The sequence below is a fragment of the Sebastes umbrosus genome, chromosome 9 (assembly GCF_015220745.1).
Source record: "Sebastes umbrosus isolate fSebUmb1 chromosome 9, fSebUmb1.pri, whole genome shotgun sequence".
Taxonomy (NCBI): Eukaryota; Metazoa; Chordata; class Actinopteri; order Perciformes; family Sebastidae; genus Sebastes; species Sebastes umbrosus.
In genome coordinates, this window is record NC_051277.1 from 2,030,819 (window position 1) to 2,046,337 (window position 15,519).

At 43.9% G+C, this 15,519-nt stretch overlaps 1 protein-coding gene across 6 annotated transcripts in view; it reads left to right on the forward strand.

Annotated features, from left to right (window-relative positions):
• The window catches only part of LOC119494005 (transcription factor COE3-like), a 183,236-nt gene that overhangs the window by 142,035 nt on the left and 25,682 nt on the right, over nt 1-15,519 (forward strand). For all 6 annotated transcript variants that reach the window (XM_037779594.1, XM_037779595.1, XM_037779593.1 and 3 more), the window contains one exon: nt 9,296-9,384. In XM_037779594.1, coding sequence (XP_037635522.1) covers nt 9,296-9,384 — 89 coding nt within the window. The remainder of the gene's footprint in view (nt 1-9,295; nt 9,385-15,519) is intronic.

The following is a 15,519-nucleotide window of genomic DNA, read 5'->3' on the forward strand; positions in this document are numbered from 1 at the left end:
TTTTAATAGACAGCAGAAGTGTGTTCTCTCCGCCGGGGGAGCTCCTCCGACTCTCAGCTGAGACGCACCACATTTCATATATCAAAGAGCACGGCGGCACCGCTCCACTTAGGGAACTAATGTCGGGTAATTAGCTGTTTCTGCAGGGGCATTTTGGGCCGCGACTCCAGAAAAATCATAACTTCTCAGGTGGGGGGGCCTATTTCTTTGAGGCACTGCGTCCGTCTGTGGGCTCTAATCAGGAGGAGGTAATTATTCTCTGATTAACGGGCCGGTCTGGGCGGATGTTCGCTCTAATCACTCGGCTCGTTGCGTCAGCGCCGGCTCTCTGAGGAGGAAGCAGAAGGGGAGTGGGCGTTCTTCTGTCACCGCGGTCCCGACGGGCGGCGAGATGTTCATCATCGTCCGGGTTACGGACGCTCTGAAGAGAGACGACGTCTCGCTCCCCCGACAGTCAGAGAGGAGGGAGAACCTGAAGCTCTGAGAACACCTGGACCGGTCTGATCATCGCTTCCATCAGATCTCTCAATCTGAGTCTCCTTTAATTATTACTTATGAAATATGAAGCCATGAATCCGCTATATTCTCTGTTTTTCTTCTCGTTAACTCATAAAACGACTCAAACCAGCGATGATCTGACCGAGGAGGACGGTTAGTTTCAGGACTCGGTTGTTTCTGCATCATTAATCATTAACTCTGCTTTAAATCACATTTAGTTTCACTGATGGAGACGTGACACTTTACATCTTTACAATATTATCTCCACATAAAAACAAAGAATAAATTATTATTATCGTACCCAAAAATCATGCAAAGGAGGTGGCGGTGTCAGATCTTCCTCTCAGGCAACAAATATATGGAGTCATAGGGGTGCCATAAAAAAGTATTTTCACATTCATTTTTCATTTATTTCTTTATGTATTTATGAGTATATTTTTTAAAAATATATATTTATATAATTTTCACATATAAATTACTCTATTTTATTCTTTATATTTACAAAAAATATGTACAAATGTGTACATCATATGTACATTACTATACAAAAATAATTTACTTTATATAATGTAACTTCTTTATTTTCATCCCTTTACTATCCCTTGCAGGGCCAAGCTGTCAATCAACTGGCTTTGGGCGGGCCTTCCTGCACATATACTCTATTTTTTTAATTAAAAAAAACAATAATATATATATATATATATATATATATATTATTAATTTTTCAATTTCTTTTCTTCTTTTCACATTTATTTATCAATTTTTCTGGATGTTTACAAAAATATATATATTTTGTTTAAATCATTTTTTTTATTCCTTGAAGGGCTAAGCTGTCAATCAACTGGCTTTGGCCTTCTTGCAAACATTTTACACTTTTTCCACACTTTATATTAAATAGAAAATAGAGTAATTTATATTTTTACAAATGCATAAATAAAAATATACAGAAATAAATGAACAAATACATTTGAAAATAAATTAAAATGCCTGTCATTATTTTCTTTTATTATTTTATAATTTGTCTTTATATTTCCATATTTATTTTCTTATTATTTTATTTATGGCACCCATACATACACCTGCCGCTGAAAATAGTCCCCAACAAACTCACTCTTTCCTCCTGATTGTTTGATTAAAAACTACAGTGAGCGGCTGTTGCAGGAAATTAATGATGAAACTATATATTTACGTTTTCAGTAGGAACCAATGAGCTTGAAGCTGAGAGACACAGACAGGAAGTCAGACAGGAAGTCAGACCGTATTAAGGGACGGACCGACGTTGGTTGAGATTTGTTGACGAGAAGAGAAATACAGAATATCAGCAGATGGTTTCTTTATTTTTCAGGTTGGTGATGAAGACAAAGATAAATCTGAGGTTAACAAACCGAGCGCAGCGCCGCGTCTGGTTGTCGTTGGTGTTGTAGTTGTGGTTGTAGTTGTAGTTGTTGTTTTTGTTGTAGTTGTTGTTGTTGTTGTAGTTGTTGTTTGCGTCAGCGTCCTCTCTCTGGTGACCGAGTGATGAATTGATGAATTGGTAGTCGGAGGAATAAAGCAGCGGATCAATAAGCCGGTGAACAGATGCATCCTGGGTGATGTGGCTGCTTGTCAACAGCTGACGCCAGTCGGCCACTTGACAAGCAGCAAAACAAATCAGCCGTCCACTTAAGGCTCAGCGTGTTCTGTCAGACCCCCCCCCACCCCCCCACCAACCTCCCAATCCCCCCTGAAGGAAGTGAGGAATCATCAGTGGCGATCTGCGGGCAGCGGGGCCAAACGCCGCTCCGACCCGCATCAATCATACAGCCGGGGGAGATGGGAAATTGCAGCACATGTTGGCGCGTCGGGGGAGTCGCCACTCAGCCGCCTGTTTCATATGGAATATGGAGTCTATTTGAAATGATAAGTGTGATACAGGAGGAAGCCACGCAGAGCGGCGTGGCGGCAGCGAATAAAGTCTATCTGCGGCTCATCGGGGACATGACTGCGCCTTCGCCGAGGCCATCACCGCGAAACAAAAAAAAGGTAAAGGTGAGCAGGGACCCCCCCGAAGTGCATATTTCATCTCCGGCTGGTAAATATGTGCAGAGCAGCGGCGTAGAAAAGCAGCTTCCCTCTCGGAGAGGCCCGGCGGCGCCGAGAGCCGGCAGAATGAGAAATAGCGAGCGCTAAATAAATGTAAACAGTTTTGAGGAGGAGGATGTAAACAGAGGCTTAGTGCATGTATACATGCTCCTCTGATGCATTGTGGGAGCTGATGTGAGCGGGGTAATGAGCCTGCAGAGATGTTCCAGTAATCCTGCTGCCTCCCTCCGGACCGCCGGATCTGATCTGGTATCAGCCGACATCTGCAGCACCAACACATGAGTTATCAGAGAGGAAGAGGAGGGTTCTCCCTCTTCATCACTGAGATACACAACAGGTGAGCCTCACCTGGAGGAGAACTGAGTTATGGAGGAAGGACAGAGACAAAGAACACTCCACCATGTTCTATTTAAATGTTAAAGCAACTCTATCGCCTCCTTTTCTAGAGTTCTGATCATATTTATGAACCATAAGGCTGAAAACAGACTGGACCCTGAAGAGCTCCAGGCTGACTGGGTCAACTGGTTTGAGGACGTGTGTCTCCTCACTGTGTTGAGCGATGCTCCTTCATGTCTATGTAGAGCGAGCACAAGCGCCAGCAACAGGACGCTGACTTTAGTTGACTTAACGGCCACAGGTGAAGCTGTTAACAAGACATTTCTGATTCTTACAAACAGTCCCTTTAAGGAGGAAACTGCTTTAGTATTAGTTCAGGGCCGGTACTGAAGAGGGAACCCCGAGTCAAAATCTGTTTTCGCTCTTCTCCTGACTGGCTTCAGCTAGAGTTTGATTGACAGATGGTTCATCCAATCACCTGCCAGGTATCTTTTGAAAGTGCCGACCTTTTTCCAAACAATGTCCAATGACAGCTTCTCAGATGGTTCTGTGAAACAAATAGAGCCGTCAACACGATAATAACACGTTACCTAAGAAAGGTTAGTTCATTAGTTAAGAAGAAGAAGAAGAAGAGAAGAAGTGAGTCTCTGTTAGTGTTCTCTGTTAATCAGAACCAACAGACTGAAGATGAAGATCACTGAGAGGTCGACTGTTCACACATCAACACTCAAATCTGACATCAAACTACAACACTGAACTGGAAGATGGATCAGATTCATCCTCTTGTTCTCACACTCTCTAACTTACTGCAGGTTTATTCATTTACTTCATTCTAGTCAAAGTAAGTGCGATAATAATGCGTTAAGCAAATTTAATATAACACCACTAATTTCTTTAACGCATTAATGTGATTTTTATGTTGTTACGGCTCAGTTTTAAAGCTAGAGAGAAGATCCTGGTATCATAGTAAACTATAAAACCAGATGAATCCATCGGTACCTACCAGGTCAGACTAGCTGGTCATGAAGGAGGTTAAATAACGCTCCGCTAAATTAAGGCGAGGAAAAAGTGCCATGTCCATTTGATGATGTGAGCATATTGTTTAATGCTAAATGCAGTACCTGTGAGGGTTACTGGACAATATCTGTCATTGTTTTGTGTTAATTGATTTACAATTATAAATATATACATACAGTTGCATAAAGCAGCATATTTGTCCACTCCCATGTTGATAAGAGGATTAAATGACTTGACTAATCTCCCTTTAAGGTACATTATGAACAGAAAAAATGTGCATTTAATTTGCGATTAAATATTTGAATGTATTGACAGCCCTACAAAATATAGTTGAACAGTAAACTACATAAATAAAATACAGAAACAAAATCCAGATAAATAAAAAATCCAGCTGCGACTTCTTTTTTTGATGAATTGATTCGTCATAAAATATATAAAAACAAACTCAAAGAGATATAAAACAGAGAGAAGCTGATCATCTGGTGGTTATTTATAAGACCCTGCTCCTAGTACTACTATAATAATAATAATACTCCAACTACACCTCCTACTCTCTGAGTACTACTGCATCCTTCTGTAGTACATCCTCAGCTGTCTGTTCAGTTTTATATGTCTTCTCCTGGTATTATTTTATATTGCCTCCTGGTGTACTTTGTGACTATGTGGTTTTAAAGCTCCTTTTAAAGGCGTCCGTTGTGATTATTTGAGGATTATTAATCAAGCAGCAGCTCGTCGGCCGTTAATCAGCCTGCAGATGTTTCCTCCGTTCACACATTTTGGTTTTCAGGAGCTCATAAATGTGTAAATATTCACAGCTCTGACCCGCCGCTCGCTGCGTCTGCTCGTCTCCTCTGATGCTGCAAATCTGCCGTCAAGAAATGAGTTTAACACGTAACCCGCCTCCTCCTTTTCTTCTCCTCTCCTCAGTCACTTAGTCGCCTAATAACAGAGCGCTCCGATCAGCGGGACGCCAACCAACCGTTGGATCACTCTCACAGTGAGGAGAGAGAGAGAGAGAGAGAGAGAGAGAGAGAGAGAGAGAGAGAGAGAGAGAGAGAGAGAGAGAGAGCGATAAATAGTTGATTAAATATATAAAGAATCCCCCCTTCCTCTCCTCTCCTCTCCTCTCACCTCTGAATTATCTCCCTCTCCTCCTCCTCTGATTTATAAAAACCTTCAGACAGCAGGAGGAACGACGGCCGCTCAGCGAACACAGAGAGAGAGAAAAATCAATACAAATTACGATGGAGAAAGTGGCACTGATGCCTGGAATTGCAGCATATGTTTACACTAAATCAGGCAATCTGTCTTCATATGGGCGGTGTAATGCGTGGGGTGGGGTGGGGGTGGAGGGGTGGGGGGGTCAGGGTTCGCGCCGCCAGCCGCCGCTCTCCAATTACTGAGCTCTTTGCAGGGAGGCAGCCGGTATCGATTGGCTGGGAGGGAAGACGGGGCCCTGCAGGCAGCCAATCGGGCGCGGGGGTCAAAGAGCGGCGAGATTTTAATAAGAGGAAGTAATGGAGAGGGGGGGGGGGCGTCTGTCCAGAGGTTCATTAACAGCCTCGCTCTTTGTTTCTGTCTCCATCTGTGATCTTCCTCCCATCATGATGATGATGATGATGATGAAGAGAGGTACAGATACACCCCCACCCCTCCTCCTCTCTTTTTATTCAGAAGGTTGTCGGTTCGACTCCCAGCAGGAACAAATCAGGAACACATTAACAACAGAGCGTCTGAAGGTTGAATGTTTGGGTTAATGAAGCTCAACATGTAGAATATCTCCATCTGATGTCTTTGTGCGGATATGATAAAACATGGTGTCTTGGGTTTGAGATGTGGTACCGATCGTTTGTTCTTTTTCTGAGATTTTCAGCAACAACATTTTTAAATTAATATTAATTAAACCACCCGATTCCACTGTTATCAGCTCAGTAAATGTTCATCATCGATCGCTATGAGTCTACTTCTACTACTACGCTGTGAAAGTGAAACTGAAACACGTTGAACTGAATGAAACGTTCCGATTTAAACACAAACAACACAGCTTTGTTAGGGTTAGGTTAGGGTCGCTAGAGGTCACTCTCGTCTTCTTTTATTCCTTCTTTCAGTAATCTACCATGTGAATAGATGATAAAACCTACTAGTAGGTGAAGCAGGTCCCTACTGACCCTCATCTATGAGGCTGATAACCACCGGTATTAATCCTCACCATAGTTTATTAACCACGATCACCATCTGACCCGTCCTGTAGCTGCGTAGAGACTGTAGAAACATTTACATCAGACGTTAAATATAGTAGTTATTGAAGGTTTGGTGATGCTCTTCACTTTCCCTCCCAGATTTATGTCGCTGTGGATCTGGAGATCAAACCTGCATCTTTGTTTGTTTCTAACTTTAAACCTTTAGATGAACTTGAAGGTGGACGTCGTGTTGACGAGGCCTCGAACTGAAGTCCTGCAGAGTTTAGAGACTATCTACATGTCCTGATGTGTCTTTATAATCTGTACAACATCCGTCCTTTTAGTAGAGAAACAGACGATGGGACAGACAGATGTGTAGACAGCTGGAAGCAGAAGGACACTATAAAGTTAATAAAGTATAAACATATGATAACTGTTATATGAGGTACTGATCGTAGATCAGATCAGCTCAGAGACGTTTCCTCCTGAAGACGAAGAGTTAAACACGCTTCTCTCTCTCTGAGTGTAAATGGGCTTTTTATTCAATTGCAGCATTTCCCATAGTGCCTTTCACTTGTTTTATAAGTTGGGATGTACGTCTGCGGCGTGGAGAGGCGATCCGGTCTGGGACTCGCCGCTGATTGCCGCTCGTGTCGTCCCGGCGCATTATCTCCATTCATCCTCCCCAAAAAGTCTCTTTGGGACGCGACAATGAAACGGCTCTTTCATCGGCGGCGGGTCGGAGGTAATAGATTCACTCTCCGCTTCCTGTCGGGAGGCAAGAAAAACCCAACATGGCAGCAGCCCCCGCGGCGAGGGGCCGCGTCCCTCAGCGCTCTGTCACCCTTCACATATCATCCCCACCCCAGTCGCAGCCTGAAAGCCCCTTTTTTCTCCTCCGCCGCCGCCTGAAACGCGCTCCGACAAATTTGATTTAGCAGCTCGCGCTCGCCCGTTCCCGGGGAAAGAAAACAAATATTGTTATAATGGTAATAACATCTATTTGGAGCGGCGGCGACAAACGGCGGCGGGGCCCTTTGAAGGAGACCCCTCAGCGCCGCCGTATATAGCTGCCTTATTCTTATTCATGAAAGCCGCGGTTATGCATATTAGCACAAACTAGCTATTCTACTCAGCAGCATTTGGTGTGTCAATCATCCTTACAGGATACAAGAGCCAACGGTGACAAAGCCGAGTGGCCGAGATCGGCTGACAAATTGTCCCCAAAGTCAAATTTGACAGCCTTTTATGATTAATGGGCTTGATTATGGAGAAGTATCTCCCCCCAACTCATTTCCGGGTGTTTCTCCAACGTATGGCGAGGAGGAGGAGGAGGAGGAGGAGGAGGAGGAGGAAGGCGGATTGTTTGCGGAGGTGAATGAGTGGAGGAGAAAGAGAAAAGAAAAAAGGGAAGGTTGGATTGAATTAGCGGTGAAAAGGCAGAGCGAGGAGGACAGATGGAGAGTGAGGTCTTACACTTAATAAACAGCAGAAGAAGAAGAAGAAGAAGAAGAGGTGAAGTGAGTCTCTGTTAGTGTTCTCTGTTAATCAGAACCAACAGACTGAAGATGAAGATCACTGAGAGGTCGACTGTTCACACATCGACACTCAAATCTGACATCAAACTACAAGATTCAGACCAGACTCCTCCTCTTCTTCTCTGGTTTTCAATCCTTCCTGTACGTCTAACAAAACAAAATTGATCAGATATTAGAGAAGCACCGATTTATCGGCCAAACATCGGTATCGACAAATGAAGCAGTAAAACAATGACTTGAAACAATCACTGTCTGGATGGAACGGACCTCTAGAAGTACTGCTACCGGGAAGTACTACTACTAGTCCGCTAGTTAATCGAGGATGTTGTCGTTCTTTCAGACGGATAAAGAAAATAAAAATATACTAAAGCGGCCGTTAATATACGGAAGTATATTAGTATATAAGTAAAGTCTATGTGAGAGAAACACCGATTATGTTTCTAACGGCTTTTACTAATCGCGTTTTCGTTCTTTTTAGATCAAATTAGAACTAAAACACAACGTTTAACAGCGTCTAATATACAGTATGGTTTCTAACTTTAAAGCTGCTTAATAATACATTTAAAGGTGTAAATTTGAGTTGAAGTGGTCAGTAATTCTTCATCTTTAAAAGATTTCTCTGAATGAGGTCACTGCGAGGATTCCTTCAGAGCTGTAACCACCAACCACCAACCGAGTCTTTCATTTCTTTTTAAGGTTAATTTTTAATCCTTTTCTTGTTTTTTTTGCATCTATTCTGAATATGATTTAAATGATATATACATATACACTCACCGGCCACTTTATTAGGTACACCTTGCTAGTACCGGGTGGTCTTCATCTGCTTCCAGGTTGGACGTGTTGTGCGTTCAGAGATGGTATTCTGCATACCTTGGTTGTAACGAGTGGTTATTTGAGTTACTGTTGCCTTTCTATCATCTCCAACCACTCTGCCCATTCTCCTCTGACCTCTGACATCAACAAGGCATTTCCGTCCACACAACCCCCGCTCACTGGATCTGTTCTCTTGTTGGGACCATTCTCTGTAAACCCTAGAGATGGTTGTGCGTGAAAATCCCAGTAGATCAGCAGTTTAATACTCAGACCAGCCCGTCTGGCACCAACAACCATGCCACGTTCAAAGCCACTTAAATCCCCTTTCTTCCCCATTCTGATGCTCGGTTTGAACTTCAGCAAGTCGTCTTCACCACCTCTAGATGACGTAATGCATTGAGTTGCTGCCAAGTGATTGGCTGATAAGCTATTTGTGTTAACAAGCAATTGAACAGGTGTGCCTAATAAAGTGGCCGGTGAGTGTATATTAATGTTCTTACATTAGTTCCAGGTGTGATGACTGATTATTGTTCACTGAGTTCGGTCAGGTGAGCAGCTCCTCGTCTCCTCCTGCAGCAGTGGAGCTGCTCTGTTTGACGATCTCCATCAGAAATGAACTGATTTAAAGTAAACTCTGTCGTCAGTGTGTAACTGTGATGTCAGTGTGTAACTGTGATGTCAGTGTGTAACTGTGATGTCAGTGTGTAACTGTGATGTCAGTGTGTAACTGTGATGTCAGTGTGTATCGGTGTGTTGTTGTGTGTGTCGGCGTGAATTCGTCTCGCCCTCATCACCCCTCTCTCTCTCTCTCTCTCTCTGTCCGTCCCGCAGCCTTGAACGAGCCCACCATCGACTACGGCTTCCAGAGGCTACAGAAGGTCATCCCTCGCCACCCCGGGGACCCCGAGAGGTTACCTAAGGTCAGTGGAGACGAGTCATTAAGTCACCGCCACGTGCTCGGGTCAGAGGTCGTGGGTCAGGGGGTCAGATTCACGGCCCAAGAAGTGAGCTCCGTGTAGCCTGGCAGGTACGTCCCAGAATGCACCTGTCAGGGCGAGCTGCTGTTTAATCAGTTTTACGGCCACATTAGAGGCTGATTTAAATGTGAAGTGGCGGTTTGTCCCTCCGTGGACGCCGTAGACCACCTGCACCGCGCCGCTTTAAGGTCTCCCGTACCGTTTAATGCGGCGCAGGACCGAGTTGCCTGATTGGATTTGTCGGTTCTGCTCGGCACACTCTTGGCAGCGCCGGCTCCGCTCGCTGCCAGCGGGGCAGATTGGTCCTGATCCTTCAAACAGGAAACAGCTGTTTATGGGAGCAGATCCTGCCGCTCGCTGCTGCTCTCGCTGCGTTCTGATCTCCCCCCCCCTCGGCTGGCGAGGAGGGAAGGGTTGGACGGCGGCGAGACGCTGGCTGAGACGCAGAGAGGGAAGCTGTGATGGTTAGAATACGACCTGGTGGAGGTGAAGGGTCGGGATGCTGATGAGAGCTGATTGGTCCGTCGGTCTTTGACTTCCTGGGTCAATGTTTGTCTTTAGAGACTTTTTGAAAATAACATTTGATCAGCAACTCGTGATCGAACCGGTACGATAAAACAGGGACACGTTCCAACGGCCCCTCTTAATGTAACACTGATGAAGCTTCACTTAGTCCTACCACAGACTTTAAAGACTTGTATATATACTTATTAGATAACTATTTTCATCTTCAGTTGACATTTTAAGATATCATTTTCCAGTTTCAGCTTCTTGATTGAGAGGATTTTCTCTTTTTCTTTATTTTATATCACAGTAAACTCATTTTTGGGGGGGGTTTGGACTGTTTGTTGACATCACTTTGGGTTTATTGGACATTTTTTCGGACACTTTTTATACCAAACCTTTGGGGCTGGGCAATATATGGATATCATGATATGAGACTAGATATCATCCTAGAGTTTGGATCTGGTAACGTGGCATCATGTTGTCTTTCCCTGGTTTTAAAGGCTATATTACAGTTACAATTATCTATTCATTCATTATTTAAACTGTTAGCATAGCTTAGCACAAAGACTGGAAGCAGGGGGAAACTGTTAGCATAGCTGTTTTATTATTTTTCATTATTACTGATGATTATTTATCAGAAATGTGTGTAAATATTTTGTAAAAGCAGCAATAGTCAACCCTACAATATTGTCGTAATATCGATATCGAGGTATTTGGTCAGAAACGTTGTGATGTTTGATTTTCTCTGTAACCCTCAGCGCTACTGACGTCGATTTGATGATAAAAAATAATGTTTTAATGAAGCTGCAGACTGACTTAAGGTGGTAACATGCGTTTAATCTGAAGGAATGAAGGAAGGAAGGAAGGAAAGGAAAGAAGGAAGGAAAGAAAAGCACATTTATAAATCTATTAAATGTGGAGCGTCTGTGGGAGCAGTGAAGGAAAGTGTGTGTGATTTGTAGTTAACGGTGTGAAAACAGGAAGCAGCTTTAAGATTTGTGTATAAAAACATGAGGAGTGAAATCTGCCCGGTTTCACCCACAGACACACATTAGTATACACACACACACACACACACACACACACACCTGCCCTGGTTAGTATGAAGAGATTATTTTGGCGGCTGCCGGCTGCGAGGCTAACTGAGGCAGATTCTTTGAGGCAGCGAGCGGCGGCGGCGGGCGGCGAGCGTCAGATGGGCTCTGACACTCGAAAGCAGCTGCCAAATTGAAACCATTTATCAAAATCTGACATCGGAGATCCAGTCACCAAAAAAGCAGTTTATTTGTAAATGGATACTAATAGTGAGCACACGCGGTCTGGCCTCTTTGATGGCCTGATTTACAGCCAGAGTGGAACGTCAAACGCCCTCCGCCCTCCTCGCCGCCGCTTAGATATTTATTTATTCACAAGAAAACTCAATAAGACCTCAGCTTTCTCCTCTCCAACAAGAGAGAAAATCACAGCGAGCTGCCGGCTCTCACTCTCAGCCGGCGAGGCGACGGGGCGCCGTGTTCTGGCGGCGGGCGAGCGAGCGACGGGTTAACTCGGCTTGTCACTTCTCTTTTGTTTTCACCTGCCGCCGCTCGGCGGAGGACAGGAGGAGGGATGGAGAGAGATGTTTGGACGGCGAGGGTTTCTGTTGTTAGGACAGGCGGCACGACACCGAGTAGATTGATTCATTGTAGGGGCGTCAGGTGGTGCATTATGGGTACAGCACAGAGTGATTGTTCACCTAAACGTAAACGGTGAATATGGAAACCAGGAGAAAAACCACAAGGCTGATTTTATCTGAGAGATCGGAGACTGCTCTGGAATCACCTCAAAGATAGGGTTAGCATAGCTTAGCACAAAGACTGGAAGCAAAGGGAAACTGTTAGCATAGCTTAGCACAAAGGCTGGAAGCAGGGGGAAATGTTAGCCTAGCTTAGCACAAAGACTGGAATTCTAAGGTTCATAAAGCGGTTCTGTTCAGACTGTTTGGCGTCTTGACTTCTCTCTGCTGCAAAGAGAATATAAAACATGTTCCCTTAAATACCTGGAAGATAAAGCCCCTTAACTATCTAAGATAATGTTCTCTAAATAATCTAAAGAGGTTCTGTTCAGTGAATATAAAGATGGAATCTTTACTTCTCTCTGTCGGACTCTGTAGATGTTTATAAAATGAGGGACGTTCTGTGGTGGAAAACAAACCAACCTTTAAACACAAAGCTGTAGAACCAGAAGAGGAACCTTTAAACACAAAGCTGTAGAACCAGAAGAGGAACCTTTAAACACAAAGCTGTAGAACCAGAAGAGGAACCTTTAAACACAAAGCTGTAGAACCAGAAGAGGAACCTTTAAACACAAAGCTGTAGAACCAGAAGAGGAACCTTTAAACACAAAGCTGTAGAACCAGAAGAGGAACCTTTAAACTCAAAGCTGTAGAACCAGAAGAGGAACCTTTAAACACAAAGCTGTAGAACCAGAAGAGGAACCTTTAAACTCAAAGCTGTAGAACCAGAAGAGGAACCTTTAAACACAAAGCTGTAGAACCAGAAGAGGAACCTTTAAACACAAAGCTGTAGAACCAGAAGAGGAACCTTTAAACACAAAGCTGTAGAACCAGAAGAGGAACCTTTAAACTCAAAGCTGTAGAACCAGAAGAGGAACCTTTAAACACAAAACTGTAGAACCAGAAGAGGAACCTTTAAACACAACGCTATAGAACCAGAAGAGGAACCTTTAAACTCAAAACTGTAGAACCAGAAGAGGAACCTTTAAACACAAAGCTGTAGAACCAGAAGAGGAACCTTTTAAACACAAAGCTGTAGAACCAGAAGAGGAACCTTTAAACACAAAGCTGTAGAACCAGAAGAGGAACCGTTAAACACAAAGCTGTAGAACCAGAAGAGGAACCTTTTAAACACAAAGCTGTAGAACCAGAAGAGGAACCTTTAACCACAAAGCTGTAGAACCAGAAGAGGAACCTTTAACCACAAAGCTGTAGAACCAGAAGAGGAACCTTTAAACACAAAGCTGTAGAACCAGAAGAGGAACCTTTAACCACAAAGCTGTAGAACCAGAAGAGGAACCTTTAAACACAAAGCTGTAGAACCAGAAGAGGAACCTTTAAACACAAAGCTGTAGAACCAGAAGAGGAAGGTGATCTAGAGATAGAACCTCCTTTCCTTCCTCCTCTCCTCCTCTCTGGTGATTGGTGCACCATGAGGTGGAGATTAAACGTGTTTGGCGTGTTGCGGTTTGCACCTTTAGCTCTGATCATTGACCCCCATCCTGACTCGTGGGGGGGGCGTCCGTCCGTTCAGGGATTATTAATTCCAGCCCACTTCATGAATGAGGAGATTTCCTGCTCTCATTGAGAATAATGAGCAATATGCAGTTCATGAGCTGAATTTCAATCCGTTATGTGAATGGAATTAACCCACAGCGTGTCCCGCATCATTAGAAGAACCCTCCGCCTGATACCCGCTAATCTGGAGATCCGGCTTGATGCTGCTCCGCCGCTCCGCTGCTGCTGCTGCACGGCGCCGCGGTCCATCCATATTTTATAGAGATCAGCGGGGCGGCGGCGGTATATCTGTAGCCGTGCTTGGGGTGATTTATCATTGTTAAGGCCGCTGTCTGATGGCTTCTCCTCCAGGGTCACGCTGATCCCTGTTCGCCTCGCACCTCCTCGACCACGGCGCCGGCCCCCCGTAATTAAGCCCCTAGAAACCAACGCAGAGAAATAGAGGAAAAAAGAGGAATATGTCAAGAGATGGACTGAAGAAGGGCAAGGTCAGGAGGCTCCGAGAGGAGCTGCTGGGGGAGGACCGGCTCTCTGTGTTTACCTTGACGAGATTTAACCTGCACATATACATACATATAGATATATATATATTTATATATATTATTAACACTTCGTCCGTCACAGAGAGGAAGAATTATGTTTAAATTCAGTTTATTTATTCTGTTTTATCAGGTTTATCAGGTTTATCAGGTTTAGTGTTTATCTTCTAAAGAGATCAGGGTGATCTAACCAGACTCTGTTCTGAATATTTAAGAAAAACATGTTTCACATCTTATTTGAAATGTTCAGATTTATTTAATGTAGATTTATATATCTCTACATTACAGACAAGAGAGGAGGAGGTAGGGGAGGTGAGGAGGAGGTAGGGAAGGAGAGGAGGAGGAAGGGAGGTGAGGAGGAGGTAGGGGAGGAGAGGAGGAGGTAAGGGAGGAGATGTCTTACACTCCTCCCTCCTCTCTTTCCTCCTCTCTCTCCTCCTCTCTCTCTCTCTCCTCTCCTCTCCTCTCCTCCTCTCTCTCCTCTTCTCTCTCCTCTCTCTCCTCTCTCTCCTCCTCTCTCTCCTCCTCTCTCCTCCTCTCTCTCCTCCTCTCTCTCCTCTCCTCCTCCTCCTCTCTCTCTCTCCCCTCCTCCTCCTCTCTCTCCTATCTCTCCTGTCTCTCCTCCTCTCTCTCCTCCTCTCTCTCCTCTCCCTCCTCCTACTCTCTCCCTCTCTCTCCTCCTCCTCCTCCTCTCCTCCTCCTCCTCTCTCTCCTCCTCCTCTCTCTCCCTCTCTTTCCTCCTCTCTCTGCCCTCTCTCTCCTCCTCTCCTTCCCTACCTCCCCCTCTCCCCCTTACCTCCTTCTCTCCTCTCCTCTCTCTCTCTCTCCTCCTCTCAGTCAGAGTGGATTAGATCCTGTGAGGATGAACCAGAGTTTCTCTCTCTCTGTGGTTGAACTCTCTGTTACTGTTTATATTATTATATCTGTTTATATCTATAAACATCTATAAACATGATATTAATGTTTCTATACAGATGTTATTTTATTATTATTAGTTGTAGTTTTGTGTTATCTCTTCTGCTGCTGTGTTGTTGTTGTTGTTTGCTCTAAATCCTCTCAGACAGTCAGCTGGTAGTGAATCTGTTCTCCGATCAGCTGTAGTGTGTTTTAGAGGAGAGTCGTCATCGTGGTTAAATACGTTCTATTTAAATAAATCTCTCTATTTCTATTTGTGAGGTGATGAATGATTTTAGTCTCTAAAGAACTGTAGATGTGAGTTAGTGAGTCTCTGGACCAGCTGGACTTATTTTAAATGATAACAGAAATGTTCCAGATTAAATTAATTCATCCAGGAATGTCTTTTAATTTCCTGAATATTCTCACAGGAAGTCGTCACATTCTTCTTCTTCTGCTCTTTAATTTATGACCCGACCTGAACTCTGCAGGGAGACGGCTCAGATTATCACATCAGATTAAATCTCATATCTGTGTTTATCTTTGGTTTCTATGGAAACTTAAAGGACCACTCCACCAGTTTAACACAGACAGAAAACAGCTGTTTGACGTGTTGCATTATGGGTAATGTAGTATCCAGAACTTTTACCAAAGAGTATAGAAGCAAAGAGACGAAACTCCTGTGTTTTTTTTACAACGGCTGCCATTTTGGACTGAAAACGCTTATTATATTCATAATATTTTATTGTTCAACAAAGACCATTTCAGTAGAATATGACAATAGAAAATAAATAATGTAGTTTTACTTTTGTACATCTCTTTGTAGGCGGATGTTTTACTGGCGTC